The 13,969-nt window shown below is 63.7% G+C and overlaps 1 protein-coding gene across 6 annotated transcripts in view; it reads right to left on the bottom strand.

Annotated features, from left to right (window-relative positions):
- Window positions 1-13,969, bottom strand: part of LRP1 (LDL receptor related protein 1) — an 89,174-nt gene that overhangs the window by 32,237 nt on the left and 42,968 nt on the right. For 4 of the 6 annotated variants that reach the window (XR_008744993.1, XM_055792175.1, XM_055792177.1 and 1 more), the window contains 21 exons: window positions 12,496-12,718; window positions 12,006-12,195; window positions 10,558-10,701; window positions 9,960-10,196; window positions 9,196-9,376; window positions 8,615-8,837; window positions 8,196-8,385; window positions 7,617-7,742; window positions 6,834-6,974; window positions 6,407-6,532; window positions 6,035-6,151; window positions 5,800-5,880; window positions 4,725-4,775; window positions 3,471-3,638; window positions 2,892-3,074; window positions 2,496-2,696; window positions 2,163-2,408; window positions 1,681-1,878; window positions 979-1,183; window positions 650-814; window positions 54-298 (listed from right to left, as the gene is read on the bottom strand). Coding sequence is in view for 5 of the 6 variants with exons in the window: in XM_055792175.1 (XP_055648150.1) it covers window positions 54-298; window positions 650-814; window positions 979-1,183; window positions 1,681-1,878; window positions 2,163-2,408; window positions 2,496-2,696; window positions 2,892-3,074; window positions 3,471-3,638; window positions 4,725-4,775; window positions 5,800-5,880; window positions 6,035-6,151; window positions 6,407-6,532; window positions 6,834-6,974; window positions 7,617-7,742; window positions 8,196-8,385; window positions 8,615-8,837; window positions 9,196-9,376; window positions 9,960-10,196; window positions 10,558-10,701; window positions 12,006-12,195; window positions 12,496-12,718 (3,641 nt within the window). In the remaining variant the exon portion in view is untranslated. The remainder of the gene's footprint in view (window positions 1-53; window positions 299-649; window positions 815-978; window positions 1,184-1,680; window positions 1,879-2,162; window positions 2,409-2,495; window positions 2,697-2,891; window positions 3,075-3,470; window positions 3,639-4,724; window positions 4,776-5,799; window positions 5,881-6,034; window positions 6,152-6,406; window positions 6,533-6,833; window positions 6,975-7,616; window positions 7,743-8,195; window positions 8,386-8,614; window positions 8,838-9,195; window positions 9,377-9,959; window positions 10,197-10,557; window positions 10,702-12,005; window positions 12,196-12,495; window positions 12,719-13,969) is intronic. The other 2 variants (XM_055792178.1, XM_055792179.1) reach the window with 1 other exon arrangement.

Here is a 13,969-nt window from a genome sequence, read left to right as displayed (position 1 = left end):
CCCACTGTGCTCCCCCCGTCTCATCCCACCAACTTCGCTTCCCCAGGCCTCACCCAGGGGCTGCCGGGACGGGTGATACACCTGCAGGTCGAACGGCTGCGTGTTGGTCCTCTGCACCACTGTCACATTGTGCCCTGTCCACTTGTTGGCCTTGGCCAGCGTGTTGGTGCGCCAGTCGGTCCAGTAGACCTCGCCCCCATACAGGGTGACAGCGAAGGGATGTGACAGGTACTCGTGTCCCCGCAGCACCTCGATGTGTCCCGTCCCATCATACAGGGCTGAGTAGATGGCGTCCGACCTGCGCGCAGCAGGGACGAGGGGTGAGAGCGGCTCAGGGCTGGGCCAGGGGTACCAGGGGTCTTTAACCCACAGGGTGTAAGCAGCCAGCACCTCTGCTCTGCTTAATGCTGCGGAGGGGCGGCTGCTGATTTACACCAGGGATGACAGCGCCCACAGAGCAGTAAACACAGCGCAAAGGCTGGAACATGTTGCAGGTGCACGCAGCCTCCACAGAGCAAGGCTCTGCGCCCAGCCCAGCAGTCAAACGGCAAAACCGCCCAGGAGCCGGGGGAAGGAGCCAGACCTGGGAGGGATGGGGAGGGCAGGGGTCCAGGGAAACACGGGGCAGAGATGGGTGTCCTGGTCCTACCTGGCATCAATCCAGAGGATGCGCTTCTCCAGGTAGTCGACGGTGAGCCCGTTGGGCCAGCCCCCCGAGCCCGTCTCTTTGTGGATGGTGCGCCGGCCTGCGCCGCTCATGGAGGCGGCCTCGATGCGGGGCAGGCTGGCATCCCAGTCCGTCCAGAAGAGGATCCTGTGAGGGACAGCAAGTGGGGACGGTCAGCACGGGGACAGGAGGCTTTGCCTCCTGAATCAGCAGTGTGGTGTCTGCCCAGACAGGAGTTCGTTGCCTGGCCCCCCTGCAAGATCCCGAGGGTGCCACCGCGACCTGGTGACCCATGTACCCTCCTGCCTTACCCATAGCGGGGGTCCAGGGCAATGGCACGGGGATGCTCGATGTCCCCAGCCAGCAGCGTGGTTCGCATGGTGCCGTCCAGCTTGGCCACCTCGATCTGGTCCAGGTTGCTCTCCACCCAGTAGATGTTGCCAGCGATCCAGTCCACGGCCAGCCCCTCGGGGGTGGCCAGCCCGTACTGTATCACCACCTCGAAACTGGTCAGAGCTGTGGGTCACAGCACCAGGAGGGCTCAGGCTGGTGGTCCTTCCCTGGCCCACCTGCCACCATTGCGTCCCAGTCCTGAACAGCTCCCACCCAGCGTGACTGGAGTCAATGGCGGGGGGACACTTCTTCCCCAAACGAAGCCTGAATCCCAAAGGGATCCCACGTCCATTGGTCCCAGCACCCAGCGCCGGGCTCTCACTGTGGGGGCCCCCTCCCGTGGCTCTGCAGCACCGATGGGGAGGGGGCCCGGCTTTGTGCTGCCAGCTGCTGGGCTGCAATTACCATTAGGAGAGTGCTGGGAATGCTAATTAACTCCTTCATAATGAGCGATTTCGGAGAGCAGAATGAGATCGCTACAGGGGCTGTGGACTCCAGCGGCTGCACCATCGCTTGGCATCACCAAGGCATCATTGCCGGCGTCTATCCCCAAACCACAACCCTGCTTCCCCACCCGTCTGGCCCCCGCCAGCTTGCGCCACAGCCCCGGGGCTACGCACCCCCATTCTCAAGCAGCTTTCCCCTGTAGATTTTGTCCTCCACCACATCGGTCCAGTACAGTGAGCTCTGGTTGAGGTGGAAGTCCAAGGCGATGGTGTTGCGCAGCCCGGGGACCAGGACGCTGTAGTCACCCCGGTGCAGGTCAATGCGGCGGATCTCGTGGCGGTTGGAGAATATGATGAATGGCTTGAAGGGGTCTGGGGAAAGCAGGGCAGGGTCAGAAGGCAGGCACGGGCAAGGCAGGGGGTCAGTGCCACCGGCTCCTGGGGTCAGCAGCTATGGGACCACCCACACCGCTGCTCCGTAAAAGGCTGCTTGTGCCAGGTGGGGACAGCGAGGGGTCCACCAGCAGGCAGACCCCCCCAGGACCTGGCACAGTCATCAGCTCTGCCGCTGCCGCCTTTGAGAGTGGGGGGAGGACAACCCGCATCACAGGCAGCTGGGGTGACGCTGCCAGCCCCTGCAGCCCACCCGCACATACCCAGGCTGCGGCAGCTCTCGCCGTCGGGCTCCAGCATCCAGCCCTCGTAGCAGGAGCACTTGACATTGTACTTGTCCTGCTCACACTTCTGGCTGCACTTGAGGTGCTTGGCACAGTAGCTTTGGATCTGGCACGTCTTGTTGTCGGAGCCCAGCTCCATCCCCAGGGGACAGGAGCAGATAATGCCCTCGCCAGGGGCCACGGTGCAGTTATGGCTGCAGCCGCCGTTGTTCAGGGAGCACTGGTCTGTGGAGAGAGGATGCGCTCGTCAGGTCCTCGTCCCGCTCCCGGCCGGGGGAGACCCGCCATCCTGGCACCCAGCTCCGCACTCACCGCAGAGCTCGCCCTCATCAGAGCCGTCCCCACAGTCATCAGAGCCGTCACAGAGCTTCTCGGGGGGGAGGCAGATGGAGGTGTTGTTGGCGCAGGTGTGGGAGGGAGGTTTGCACACCAGGGACTCGCAGTTCTCCTCATCCGAGTTGTCCTCGCAGTCACTGTCGCCGTCGCAGACCCAGGCCTTGCTGATGCAGCGGGCTGCCGAGGGGGGAGTGAGGAGGGGGCAGATTAGACACACAGGAGATGTTTATTTCGGGCGCTTGGGGTCCTGACTGCCCCAGAGCTGGTGTACCTCCACCGCTGTCCCCATCCCCACCGAGCCGAGGTGGGTCCCAGCCCCTTCTCCAGGTCAGAGGGGGCAGGGGGAGCAGTTCCCCACTTCCCCGCTCTCACCTGAGTCCTTGCAGCCAAACTTGACGTTGGGGTCGCAGACATGGGTGACGCCCTCGCAGTTCTTCTCGTCACTGGAGTCCATGCAGTCCGTGTCGCCGTCGCAGCGCCAGCGCATGGGGATGCAGAGTCCATCCAGCCGGCACTGGAACTCATCCGTGTGGCAGCCCCCGGGTGGGCGCGTGGCTGGGGGGGGGGGCACAAGCACCCACTCACTGCCTTTGCCCTGAGGAGCTGGGAACTGGGGGGGGTCAGGGGGTGGGAGGTGGACTGGGGACTCAGCCTGCCAGGGAAAGGGCTGGGGGCACCCAGAGGTGCAGGAGAGGGGTATTTGGAGACTCAGGGTGCGCAGAGGGGGCTGCACAATTCCCTGCCTGGAAAGGTGGTGGTGGTGGTGGAGGGGGCTCTGCTTGGGGGTGCTTTCAGGTCTCCAGGCAGGATGGCAGCAGAGCTGATGCCCAGGAGGGTCCATCTGCCACCCCCCCCCTCCCTCCCTCCTGGGGCAGGACCCGGGTCCTGGCAGGGGAGGACGCTGGGCAGCAGCACAGGGGCAGCCTGGCCCCGCAGCAGCCTGGGGCTCACCCTGGTTGGTGCAGTTGGCGTGAGTCTCGTCGCTGTAGTCCCCGCAGTCATTGTCCCCGTCGCATGTCCAGTGCACAGGGATGCAGCGCCCGCTGTTGCACTTGAACTGGTTGCTGGAGCAGGAGTGGCTGCAGCCCGCCTCGTCACTGTTGTCCCCACAGTCGTTGTCTGGGGAGGGAAGGGGAGCGGGAGGGGGCTCAGAGAGTGCCCAGCCGGCCGGTGGGAGAGCTGGCAGCGGCACGGCAGGAGGAAGGAAGGCAGAGACCCCCAGCCAGAGGAGGCAGCTGGGGGAAGCGGGGAACAACGGGGACTGGATGGACCACACTGGCAGACAGGACGCGGGGTGACAGGCAGCCCCTCGGTGCTGGCCGCAGGACCCCCGCCAGAGCGGCCAGGCTGAACAGAGAGCCCCTGCCCCTCTCGCCCCCCCAACACACTTGCCAGGCGCAGCCACAGCACCAGCAGCCGCACAAAGAAAATGAAACACAGAAACTGCATAGATCAGCCATGTACCTGGGGAGGCTGGGAGGGCACCCAGCGCCAAGGGGGCCGCTCCACTCTGCAGCGGGAGCGGAGTTGGGGGGGCGGTGCACTCCTTTATGGGGCGCATCCTTGGGGAGGTGGGCTGGTACGGCCAATTGGGGGGTGTCAGCTTGCCTGGAGGAAACCCCATTGCCCACTGATGGGCAGGGGGAGCTTTAGTCTGACGGTACCAGGACACTGGCAATGCAGCCCCTCTGCCTGCCGGCGCAGGGCACCGGCTGGAACCACCACAGGGCTCTGCTCTGCTGCAGATGCCCCACCTGAGCTTGGGAAGGGGCCTTTGCCTCCCGGTGCCTCTGTCTCCCCCTGCGTAGGGGAGCTCATGATGGGCACAGGGATGATGGCACTGATGGGCTCAGGGGTGATGGCACTGATGGCTGCCACGTAACTTCACCAGCAGCCCGGCTGCTGCAGCTGCAGACCCTGATCTCTGTGGGCTCCTACCAACTTCCCGAGCAACTCCGCTCGGTGAGCCAAGAGGGACGGCTGCTTCGCTCCCTGGCACATCCCTCCCGCTGCTGGGGCGCAGGGGGCATTGCCAGAGTGCACGGGGGGCACTGCCAGAGAGCGTGGCATTGCTGCAGAGCATGGGGGGCATTGCCAGTGTCTGGAGAAGCAGCCCACGGAGCTTGCAGCGCTCTGGAGGGGGCAGGTTTGGGGGTTGCGTGGGGCCAGGTTTGGGGTCTGGTGCATGTTGATCTATGCACTAACCGGTAGGCTTTGGACAGTTCTTTTCGTCAGAGCCATCCCCACAATCTTTTTCTGAAACACAGAACCAACCAGACAGGAGAGTGGGCACAATGACAAACAAAACAACACAACACTGCACACGCACAGAGGGTGGCACAAAAACACGCTGACGCCAGGACGTGAACACTGACATGGAGAGGGACACAGAGAGGCTGCGCAGGCACACCGAGCGGCCTGGGAGGCAAGACCAGAAGCAGCGGAGGGTGCTGGGGGAGCCCGAGGCAGCCGGGTGGGAGCCCCTCCTCGCTGCAGCCCCTGCCCTGCCTGGAGAGGCTCCCGGCTCCGCAGAGGTGCCCCACGCCAAGGCCGGGGCTTTTGCAAGCGCCTGGCTGCCTGTGCTGGTGGATCCCTGGGAAAAGAGACCGTCCCTTGGTGAGGACGGCTCAGAGATGGGGCTGCCCTGGGAGGAAAAGACCATTTGCTCAGGACGACCCCAGGGACAGACCTGCACCCGCAGCCCCCCACCAACCCCTGCACCAGCACGTGCACTCTGCAGCTCTGAGAGTCTCGCCTGCTCTGAAGCCACTAATTAAACCCACCGATGCAGAGCTGCTGGGAAGACTGAAATAAACCTGTGGGGAAGGAAAGCAGCCCCAGGGCAAACTCTCTCTCCCAGGCCTGGCCCTGGAAAGACATCAGAGGCCAGATGTAAGCTCGCTGGGAGACCTCTCCTGGGGCTATGGGACCTGGCTGGGCTCCACCAGCAGCACAGGTCACTCTGTCTCAAGACCTGGGGCAAAGCTTTGGTCACTTTGCAAACAATGCCAAGGTCTGCTGAAATGATCCCTGCCAGGCTGCTCCCGCAACACGCTCCCTCCAAGGGCAGCCAAGAAAAATGTGGGTCTTGGTGTTGCAGGATGCGCTTGCAGCTTCAGCTAGTGCCTCCCCTCTCCAGGGCCTGGGCTCTGCTGTGTAGCACAAGGTGGAGAAGTGGCACTTGCAGGAACAGGGGCCCCTGCCAGGCTGGCACCCCTGCATCTGATCTCGCTGTCCCCGGCTGCACCCCGCTTGGCAGCTGCGGGGCCATGGTCCTTACCGTTGTCACACCGCCAGTTGATGTTGATGCAGCGCCCGTTGTTGCAGGTGAACTGCGTCAAGGGGAAGCAGGTTGGGTAGGCTGCGGAGGAGGCAGAGGCACAATCAGTGTAGGGGAGACACCCTGTGCCCCAGTCCTCACGGCTGGCCCCACTGGTGCCCCTGCCCCACGGTGTGGTGAGAAGCGGTGCTCCCCACGGAGCCCCGTGCTCTCAGCGCTCCCCGCCCCAGCTCACCGCACGAGGCAGACTCGTCGGAGCGGTCCCCGCAGTCATCGTCCAGGTCACACGTCCAGGAGATGGGGATGCAGCGCCCACTGGCACAGGAGAACTGGTTGGGGGAGCAGGTCCGAGCTGACCCAGGAGAGACAGACAGAGCATTAGTAGCGGGCAGTGCCTCGCTTTGCTGGGGGGAAGGCAGGGAACAAACCCCCGGGGCTACTGGGAGGCACAGGTGCAGAGCTGGCTGCAAGGTGGGCAGCAGGGATGCGCGAGGCCCCGAAACCTTGGCCTCAGCCCCGCAGCGCACAGGGAAGAGTGAAGGCTGCAGCTAAGCACAGCAGGGCGAGCTCTCCCTCTGTTCCCGCAGGGACAAGGCAGGCTCCTCACCCGAGCAGGTGGAGTTGGACTCGTCCTCATTGTTCCCGCAGTCGTTGTCCCCATCGCAGAGCCAGCGGTTGGGGATGCAGCGGTTGTTCTTGCACTTGAAACGGTCTGAGGGGCAGGTGTGCTGGTCTGGAGGGGAGACACATGCTCAGGACCTGCCCCTCTCCATCCCACCCCCATTCTTCCTCAACGACTGGTGGAGAGAAAACCTGAGACAGAAAAGGGCAGGGAGCCTCGGACAAACTGGGGACCCAGGATCCTAATCCCTGTTTCCCTCCTCAGCTGCTTGAGCCTGCTCCCCTCCTAGAGCTGGGGAGGGCACGCAGGGCTCCCAGCTGCCCAGCCACTGGCCCCACATCTCAGGGAAGCCCAGATCCTGCCCCAGGAACACGTAAGCCCCCATCCCACCACGCAGGAGGCAGCTACGCACGGCAGAGCTCAGGGGCTTCGTCACTGTTGTCCAGGCAGTCGTTGTCCCCGTCGCATTTCCAGCGCTCCTGGATGCAGCGGTTGTTCTTGCAGGCGAACTCCCCGGGCTGGCACTGCGGAGGGGGGATGTAGGACGGGTTGGCTGGCAAGGGAAAAGCAAATGGAGGGGATGATTTTAACCAAGTGACCAAGCACAGGGCAGTGGTGAGGACGGTCCTGTGTCCCCAGGCTGGCAGGATGTCTACGCGGCTGCCCAGCAGCCCTGAGAGCGTACAGAGACACTTGTGCCCACGTGCACCAGGTCCTGAGCCCAAAAAAAGAAGGTGCAGCCCATGATCGAGGGGAAAGACCCTGGCTCAGCCTGCAGGCACAGGCTGTGCTGGCAGAGCTTCACCTCTCTCATTTAACTGGCGAAGCACGGTACCGGCCAGGTCCCCACACAAATGGGGTTCTCCCCACCTGGCAGCAGCATGAACCTGCCCTGGCTGCGTGGGCAGCATCAGCCACGGCTGCAGACACACAGCGATGCCCACCAGGGATTCCGACCCGCTTCCTCGGGCCAGCAGCTGTCCTGCTGCCACCACGCAAGAGGAGGAACCAAAGCCAGTAACATCACCTGACTGCAGGGTCCCACAGGCGCAGGGAGCACCCACCTCCTCAGAGCAGCCCCCCACCATGTGAGGCATCACTGCTACTGTGCCAGTGTGGGGCCGCAGACGCCGTGTCCCCACCCATCCCTTGGGAAAAGGGGGGTCCCACTGGGGGCTCACCCAAGGCAGCCTACCCTGGCAGGTGACGGAGTCCGTTCCCAGGATCTGGTCCTCGGCACAGGCGCACTGACGGCCCCGGGGGGTGGCCAGGCACAAGCTGCTGCAGCCGCCGTTGTTTACACGGCACTTGTTGGAGCCCACTGCGGAGGCAGGGCAGGGGTGAGGAGGGGGCTTCAGCACTCAGGGAACACAGGTGACCCACGGGGGGGCTGCTGGCTTCCCCCAGCTCCCTGGGCTCCCTCAGCGGGCTCCACAGCTGGAACCCAGCTGGAGACCCCAGTTCATCAGGCTACAGAAGGCAGTGGGGACCCCTCAGGAGACATAAAGCCTGGCAGGCAGGGAGGGAGGGAAAGAAAGGGAGGAAAGTTTGGAGGAAGGGCAGGGGTGAGTGACAGCAGGGTTTAACAAGAGAAAGGCAGGGTGCATGGGGATGGAGAGACGGGCAGGGATACGGCCAAAACAAAGCAAAAAGAGGCGGGGGGGGGCTGCTTAGGCAGGGTGCTTCCTCAGCCCCCAGCCCCCTGTCCCATCCCTCATCCAGCCCCCCGTCCCCTCAGGCATGGCAGGTCCCCCTGCGGGGGCAGCCCCAGCACCTTGCTGCTGCTGCGCGTCGTACATCCGGATCTCGAAGATGGGCGGGCGCTCGTTCCGCAGCAGGCTCACCACCTTGGAGGCCTGGTCCAGGCGGTAGATGCTGCCGCTGCGGTACTCGGTCCAGAAGAGAAAGTTGCTGTAGTGGCACAGCCCGAAGGCGTGATTCAGCTCAGGCCCCTCGTACACGATCTGTGGGCACGGGGAGGAGGAGAGGCTCGTCGTTAGCTGGGACTGGCGCCCAGGGAAACCCCGCGTGGTGGGACATGGCGAGGGACATTGGAAGGGGAGAGGAGGGGACAGGCGGCAGGGGAGCATGGCTGAACGTGGCCAGCCACCCACCGAGCAGACCCGCAGTGGACACAGCCAGCTGAGGCTGTGGGGTGATCAGTGCCCGAGAGCCCGCGGGGCCTCCACTTGCCTTCCGCTCGGTGCCGTTGAGATAGACCATCTCAATGCGGTCATAGAAAGCATCCACCCAGTAAAGGATCTTGGCCGGGATGTCCAGGCTCAACCCGTTGGGCCACAGGACAGTCTTGGAGGTGATGAAGACATTGCGGTTGGAACCGTCCATCCAGGCTCTCTCGATCTTGCCCCTCTTGCTGTCCTTGGGATCCTCCTCCCAGTCCGTCCAGTACATCCACCTGCCACAGAGGAGAAGCTGTTACAGACACAGACAAGGTGGGCTCGGAGCCTCCACCAGCCCAGGCGTGAGCTCTCCAGCTGCCCGCAGAGCGGTGGACACAAAGCAGCGGCCGGTCCTGCTGCCCTGCACCGTGGTCCCAGCCCAAGGCAGCAGCCTGGCGGCCACCCCGGCCACCGAACCCAGGCTGAAACGGCCGCACAGAGCTGGTGCGTCACTGCAGCTGGAGCCGCTGCCTGGCCCCGCTGTCACAGCCCGTGATCCACCACGAACGCTCAGTGATGCAGCAACCACCACACAGAGCTGGAGACCCAGCCATGCCCTCCCACAAGCCAGCCCCCCGCGCTCAGCCCCCGCACCCGTTCAGGGGGTCCACCACGATCGCACGCGGGTGGGTCATCTTCCCCTCGATCAGCGTCTTTCGCGTCTGGGCGGCCTTCTCCAGCCGAGCCACGCTGATGGTCTTTTTGGGGCCGTCATCTGTCCAGTATAGGTTGTTCCCCATCCAGTCCACAGCGATCCCTTCCACGTTGTGGATGCCTTTGGGGAAAAGCAGGAGCGGGAGCTCGTCACCAGGGCTGCGCGGCAGCGGGAAGATGAGAAGTGGAAGCGACAGCCCCATACGATCCACAGCACATTCAGCACCACCCGATCCCCACTCAAACCGACAGGGATGACGGACCCCCCCAGCCCCTGCACAGGCAGCCACAGGGAGTCTGGGCTGGAAAAAGCCAAATTCTGGAGCATCCTTGGCTGGTTCAGCCTGAGGCAGCACAAACATCCTCGCTGGCAGCGTGGGGATGCACTGGCCGCGGCACTGAGCCCCAGGGACCCTGACTGAGGATTCCCCATCCTTCCTTCCTCCTCCCACCTGACAGATCGGGGTGGGCCAGCTCGGGCAGGAGGGGGACAGGGGTCCATCTCCCACCTCCGCTGGGGCACGAGCTCTGTGCCCATCTCAATAGCAGTCTACAGATAAACCCAAACAGCAGCTTAAAACCTGAGTTTTAAGGGTCAAAGCTGCAGGGGAGAGGACAGAAGCACTGATGGCCCTTGCTGCTGGCTCCTGGGGGCTAACTGGGGGCACTGGGGAGGGACCAGGCTGGGCCTCTCGGCCACGCACCGTCCTTCAGGATGGTCTCTCGCTCCGTGCCATCGATCTTCTGGCGCCCGATGAGGTAGCTGGTGGTGTCAGCAAAGTAGATGAAGCCAGTCTCAGCGTGGAAGTCCAGTGCTCGGGGGTTCATGAGGTTCTCGATGGGGATCATGTGCTCATCTGGCACCTTGGCCCCCATGTCCATGCCGCGGATGATGCCCGGACGCCCCTTCCCGTACACCAGGAACAGCTCGTGCTCGGGCTCTGCAGGGAGACGGCAAGAGCCATCACCACCAGCACAGGGCAGCGCTGGGGGTGGGCAGCCCAACACACGTGTCACTGGGGCTTTCGTGGGGGCACAGCTACGACCCAGAGGCCAGGAGGAGGCAGCAACCTGTCCCCGCACCCCACAGGTCCGCGGGGACGCAGAGCCCAGTGGGCAGCCCGCAGCTTCGGCCGGGGAGGAACAGGGGGTCCGCACCCAGGAGGGAAGGAACTGAACCGCTCTGCTCCCCCCTGCCCGTGTGTGCCCCCCCGGCCGGCACAAGTGCCGCTGCTCACCCCAGTCCCTCTGATCCAGAACGCCCCCTCCCACATCTCTCCGGGGTGGGGGGGCAGGACTCACTTTTGCAGGACTTCCCATCGCTGCCCAGGCTGAACCCGGAGCGGCACCGGCAGGTTCGGGTCTTGTGGCTGTTCCCGAGGAGGCAGATATCCGAGCAGCCTCCCGGCTTGCCGAACTGGTCGGACTCGCAGGCATGGCTCCTCACTGCAACAGAGAGCAGGAGCTCCAGCGGCCGCAGGCACCCAGGGCAGCACGGGGATGTCCTGCCCGGCCACAGCTCCGTGTCCACCAGGCAGCACAGGCAGGGCACTAACTGCAACCGCAGGGATGCGGAGACGGTCTCATGGGTGCTGCCGGCCTGGCCACGGCTCTCCAGGGTTTAGGGGGGGCCCTTCCCCCGGGATCTCAGCCAGTCGGCCAGGGGCTGAGCACTGCACGGGACGGACAACACAGAGATGGGAAAGGACCTGCACGGAACGAAGGATCACGTTGGAGCAGAAACCAGCCCACCGCCACGGTCACTGGGCCACGCTGCCTCTGTCCTGGCAGCCCACCCCTCCCAAGCCACGGTGAGAGCGGGACTGCCCGGCCACTGCGCTGACAGCGCCGGCAGGATGAGCCCCCTTAATCGCACCCCTTAGAAAACTCCTCATTAATTTTACATTCTGGAAAATGCCAAGCAGGCTGCAGACACTAAGAGGATTTTAAACGAGTAAATTGATTAACTGCAGGAAGGTGCTGGGGGTGGAGCAGGCAGACAGGGACAGACGTGGGGAGGGGACCGCTCAGCTCTGAAGCCTTTCAACTCCTTTGAAATCCCTTGGTGCCCGGGAGCACGCAGCCCCAGCTGAAGGGGGAACACACAGGCAGCAGGGACTGAGAGCGCGTGGGCACCGCAAGAGGGATCCATTAATATTTCAAGATGCCACATCTGCTCCAACGTGCTTGCACTTGCTGGCGAGACGTGATCGATCAGCCACGTGGCACAGCTGCCCAGCTCACGGGGACAGCTGCCACAGCTCTTCCAGGAGGAGACGGAGTGAGAGCAGGGGCCGGGGCACCCCAGGGTGCTCAGCAGCCCGGAGAGGCCAGCTCCCCACTGCTGGGGGAGCAGGAATCCCACCCAAGCCCCCAGCCAAGGAGCACTGCCAGCAGGGCAGCAGCTGCAGGAGTCCCTGCGGACCACAGCTGGGCAGCTGCTCATCTGTCCCTGTCCCTGGGCCGGCACATTTTGGCCTGCCCAGCACTCGGCACCCCTGGGCTGGCTCCGGCAACGCCACCAGCTCTGCTACTGCCCCCCTGCCAGGGGCACGGAGCTCACGGGGAGGGGGTGAACCAGGGGCAATCGGGTTGAGCACGGCTCCTCGGGGCTGCAGGAGGCTCCAGGGCACGTGCTGTGCTGGGCGTCTGGCCCCATTAGGGGAGGGAATTCAGAAGGTGCAGCCTGTCCCCACCCCCACCCAGCCGTTGGGATGCAAGAAGCTGCTTTTCCCAGGCCGGGGTCCCACCTGTGGGCTGGCGCCGTTGGTGGTAGATGTGCAGCGCTCCTCCCTTGTCCACCCGCGTCACCACCTGGTACTCGGTGCTGTTGAAGCGGTTGACCCGGATGACGCTGGTTTTCTGCTGAGCGTTGGCGTTGTCAGAGTTGGTGGCATAGAGGTAGTTCTCGAAGACGGTTAGCCCGTAGAGGTGTTCAATCTGGAAGGCACCATGCAGGCGTCCACAAGGAATTTAGGAGGAGACACACGAAACCCTTGGTTCCGAGGCGTGCGAAGCCCCCGCTCCCGGCCCCTCATCCCACCCCCACTTCATTTAGGGCACGAGATCGGGCTTGGTGCTGCAGGACCGGCTGGTGCTCAGCAGCTCGCACCTTTCCTTTGCTGGACTGGCAAAGCCAAGCCCGCGGACCAGTGCCCCCCAGCAGACCAAGCTCAGACATGCCTCGAGCACACTGCTGTAAGGCCCCCCCGACCCTGACCTCCCTCTGGACCCACTCACCAGGATGCCCTGGATGATGGTATGTCTGTTCTTGCCTTCGTAGTCCACCACCTCAATATAGTCCAGGTAGGCATCAGCCCAGTACACCAGCCGGTTCACCAAGTCCAAGGTGATGCCATGGGGGAAGACGATCTTGCTGTCCACCAGCTTGGTGCGGTTCTGCCCATCCATGTCACAGCGCTCCACCTTGGGGATCTGCCCGTAGTCGGTGAAGAACACTTTGCTGCGTGAGAAGGGCAAATGCAGGAGCTCAGAGCCTGGAGGTCACATCCAGCCCGGAGAGAGGGAGGACGCAGGTGGGCAGAGGGTGCGTGCTCACGCCTGCAGACACGGGCTTGCCCCTGCGGGCACGGGGGTGGCTGGGGTCCACCGCAGCCTTGCTTGCCTGCACGGCCCAGCTGTGCCAAGAGCTGGCAGCACCTGCCTGCACCTGCTGCCCGGCACGGCCACAACGGGAGCTCAGAGGAGCCGCAGCAACCCTGGCATGAATCAGGCTGACAAAAGCTTGAACCCAGATTTGCTGGTGTCACCAGGAAGAGGTCCAGGGCCCTCCACCAGCTGACATGTTAAGACACAACCTGACGCACCTGCCCGCGTGCCATGTGCCTGACAGCTGCCCTGCCTGCGGCGGCAGCTCCTGGCACAGCACATCCCACAAGGCACAGCCCAGAGCTGGGGCTCAGCACCGCTGCCCCGAGCACCTGGGCTGTGCTGGGTCTCTGCTGCGGTGCCCAAGAGAACTTAACTCAGTCGCCCATGGGGCCTGTCTGCACCTTCCCTTTTGGAGGCCGGAGTCCCCCTCCAGGCTGCTATGCAGTATTTATTTTTATATAAGAAATATTTCAGATCTTCTGCTCAGTAACATCAGCTCTCTTCATTCGGGCAAGGAAAAAAGCACCCATCTGAAAAGCAGCAGGTGAGGGGGGAGACGTCCCTTTTACCGGTTTCACTGGGACTCTACAGCACGCTCAGGTGAGCACCCTTGGACGGAGTGCACCGTCGGGTTAGGTAGACTGTGCTCACACGCTGACTGACTGCCCCACCAGGCAGCAGGACCTTCCTTGCACGCGTGCCCTGTGGCCGGACCGCGCTTGCAGAACGTGCCCAGTGGGATCTGCCACGCCGCTCTGCTCTGCCCGCTGCAGCCTCAGCCACACCGGCTCCCCATGCCCAGGATCCAGCAGCTGCCACCCACACACACTCCGAGCTGTTCCGATGAGTCACCATCCCAGCTTCCCCATGCACAGGATTTTGCAAAAGGCCTGATGAGGGTCTGAGAGTCGCCCATCTGACTGCAGCACCCCGTAAAAATAGGCACAAGGGGACCTGCTCAATCCGTGCAAGTATCTGACTGTTTCAGTTCCCAAAATCCAGTGCAAAGCTGCAACCGCGCAGCCACAAGCTGGAAGCAGCAGCTTGTCCTGAGCCTGGCCAGGCCTGTCCCACAGGACCGAGCGCCAGCAAAGCTGCTGCC

The sequence above is a fragment of the Falco peregrinus genome, chromosome 19 (assembly GCF_023634155.1).
Source record: "Falco peregrinus isolate bFalPer1 chromosome 19, bFalPer1.pri, whole genome shotgun sequence".
In the NCBI taxonomy this organism is placed as follows: Eukaryota; Metazoa; Chordata; class Aves; order Falconiformes; family Falconidae; genus Falco; species Falco peregrinus.
Note: the sequence above shows the minus strand (reverse complement) of the source record. Positions and strands in the feature narration are given on the sequence as shown.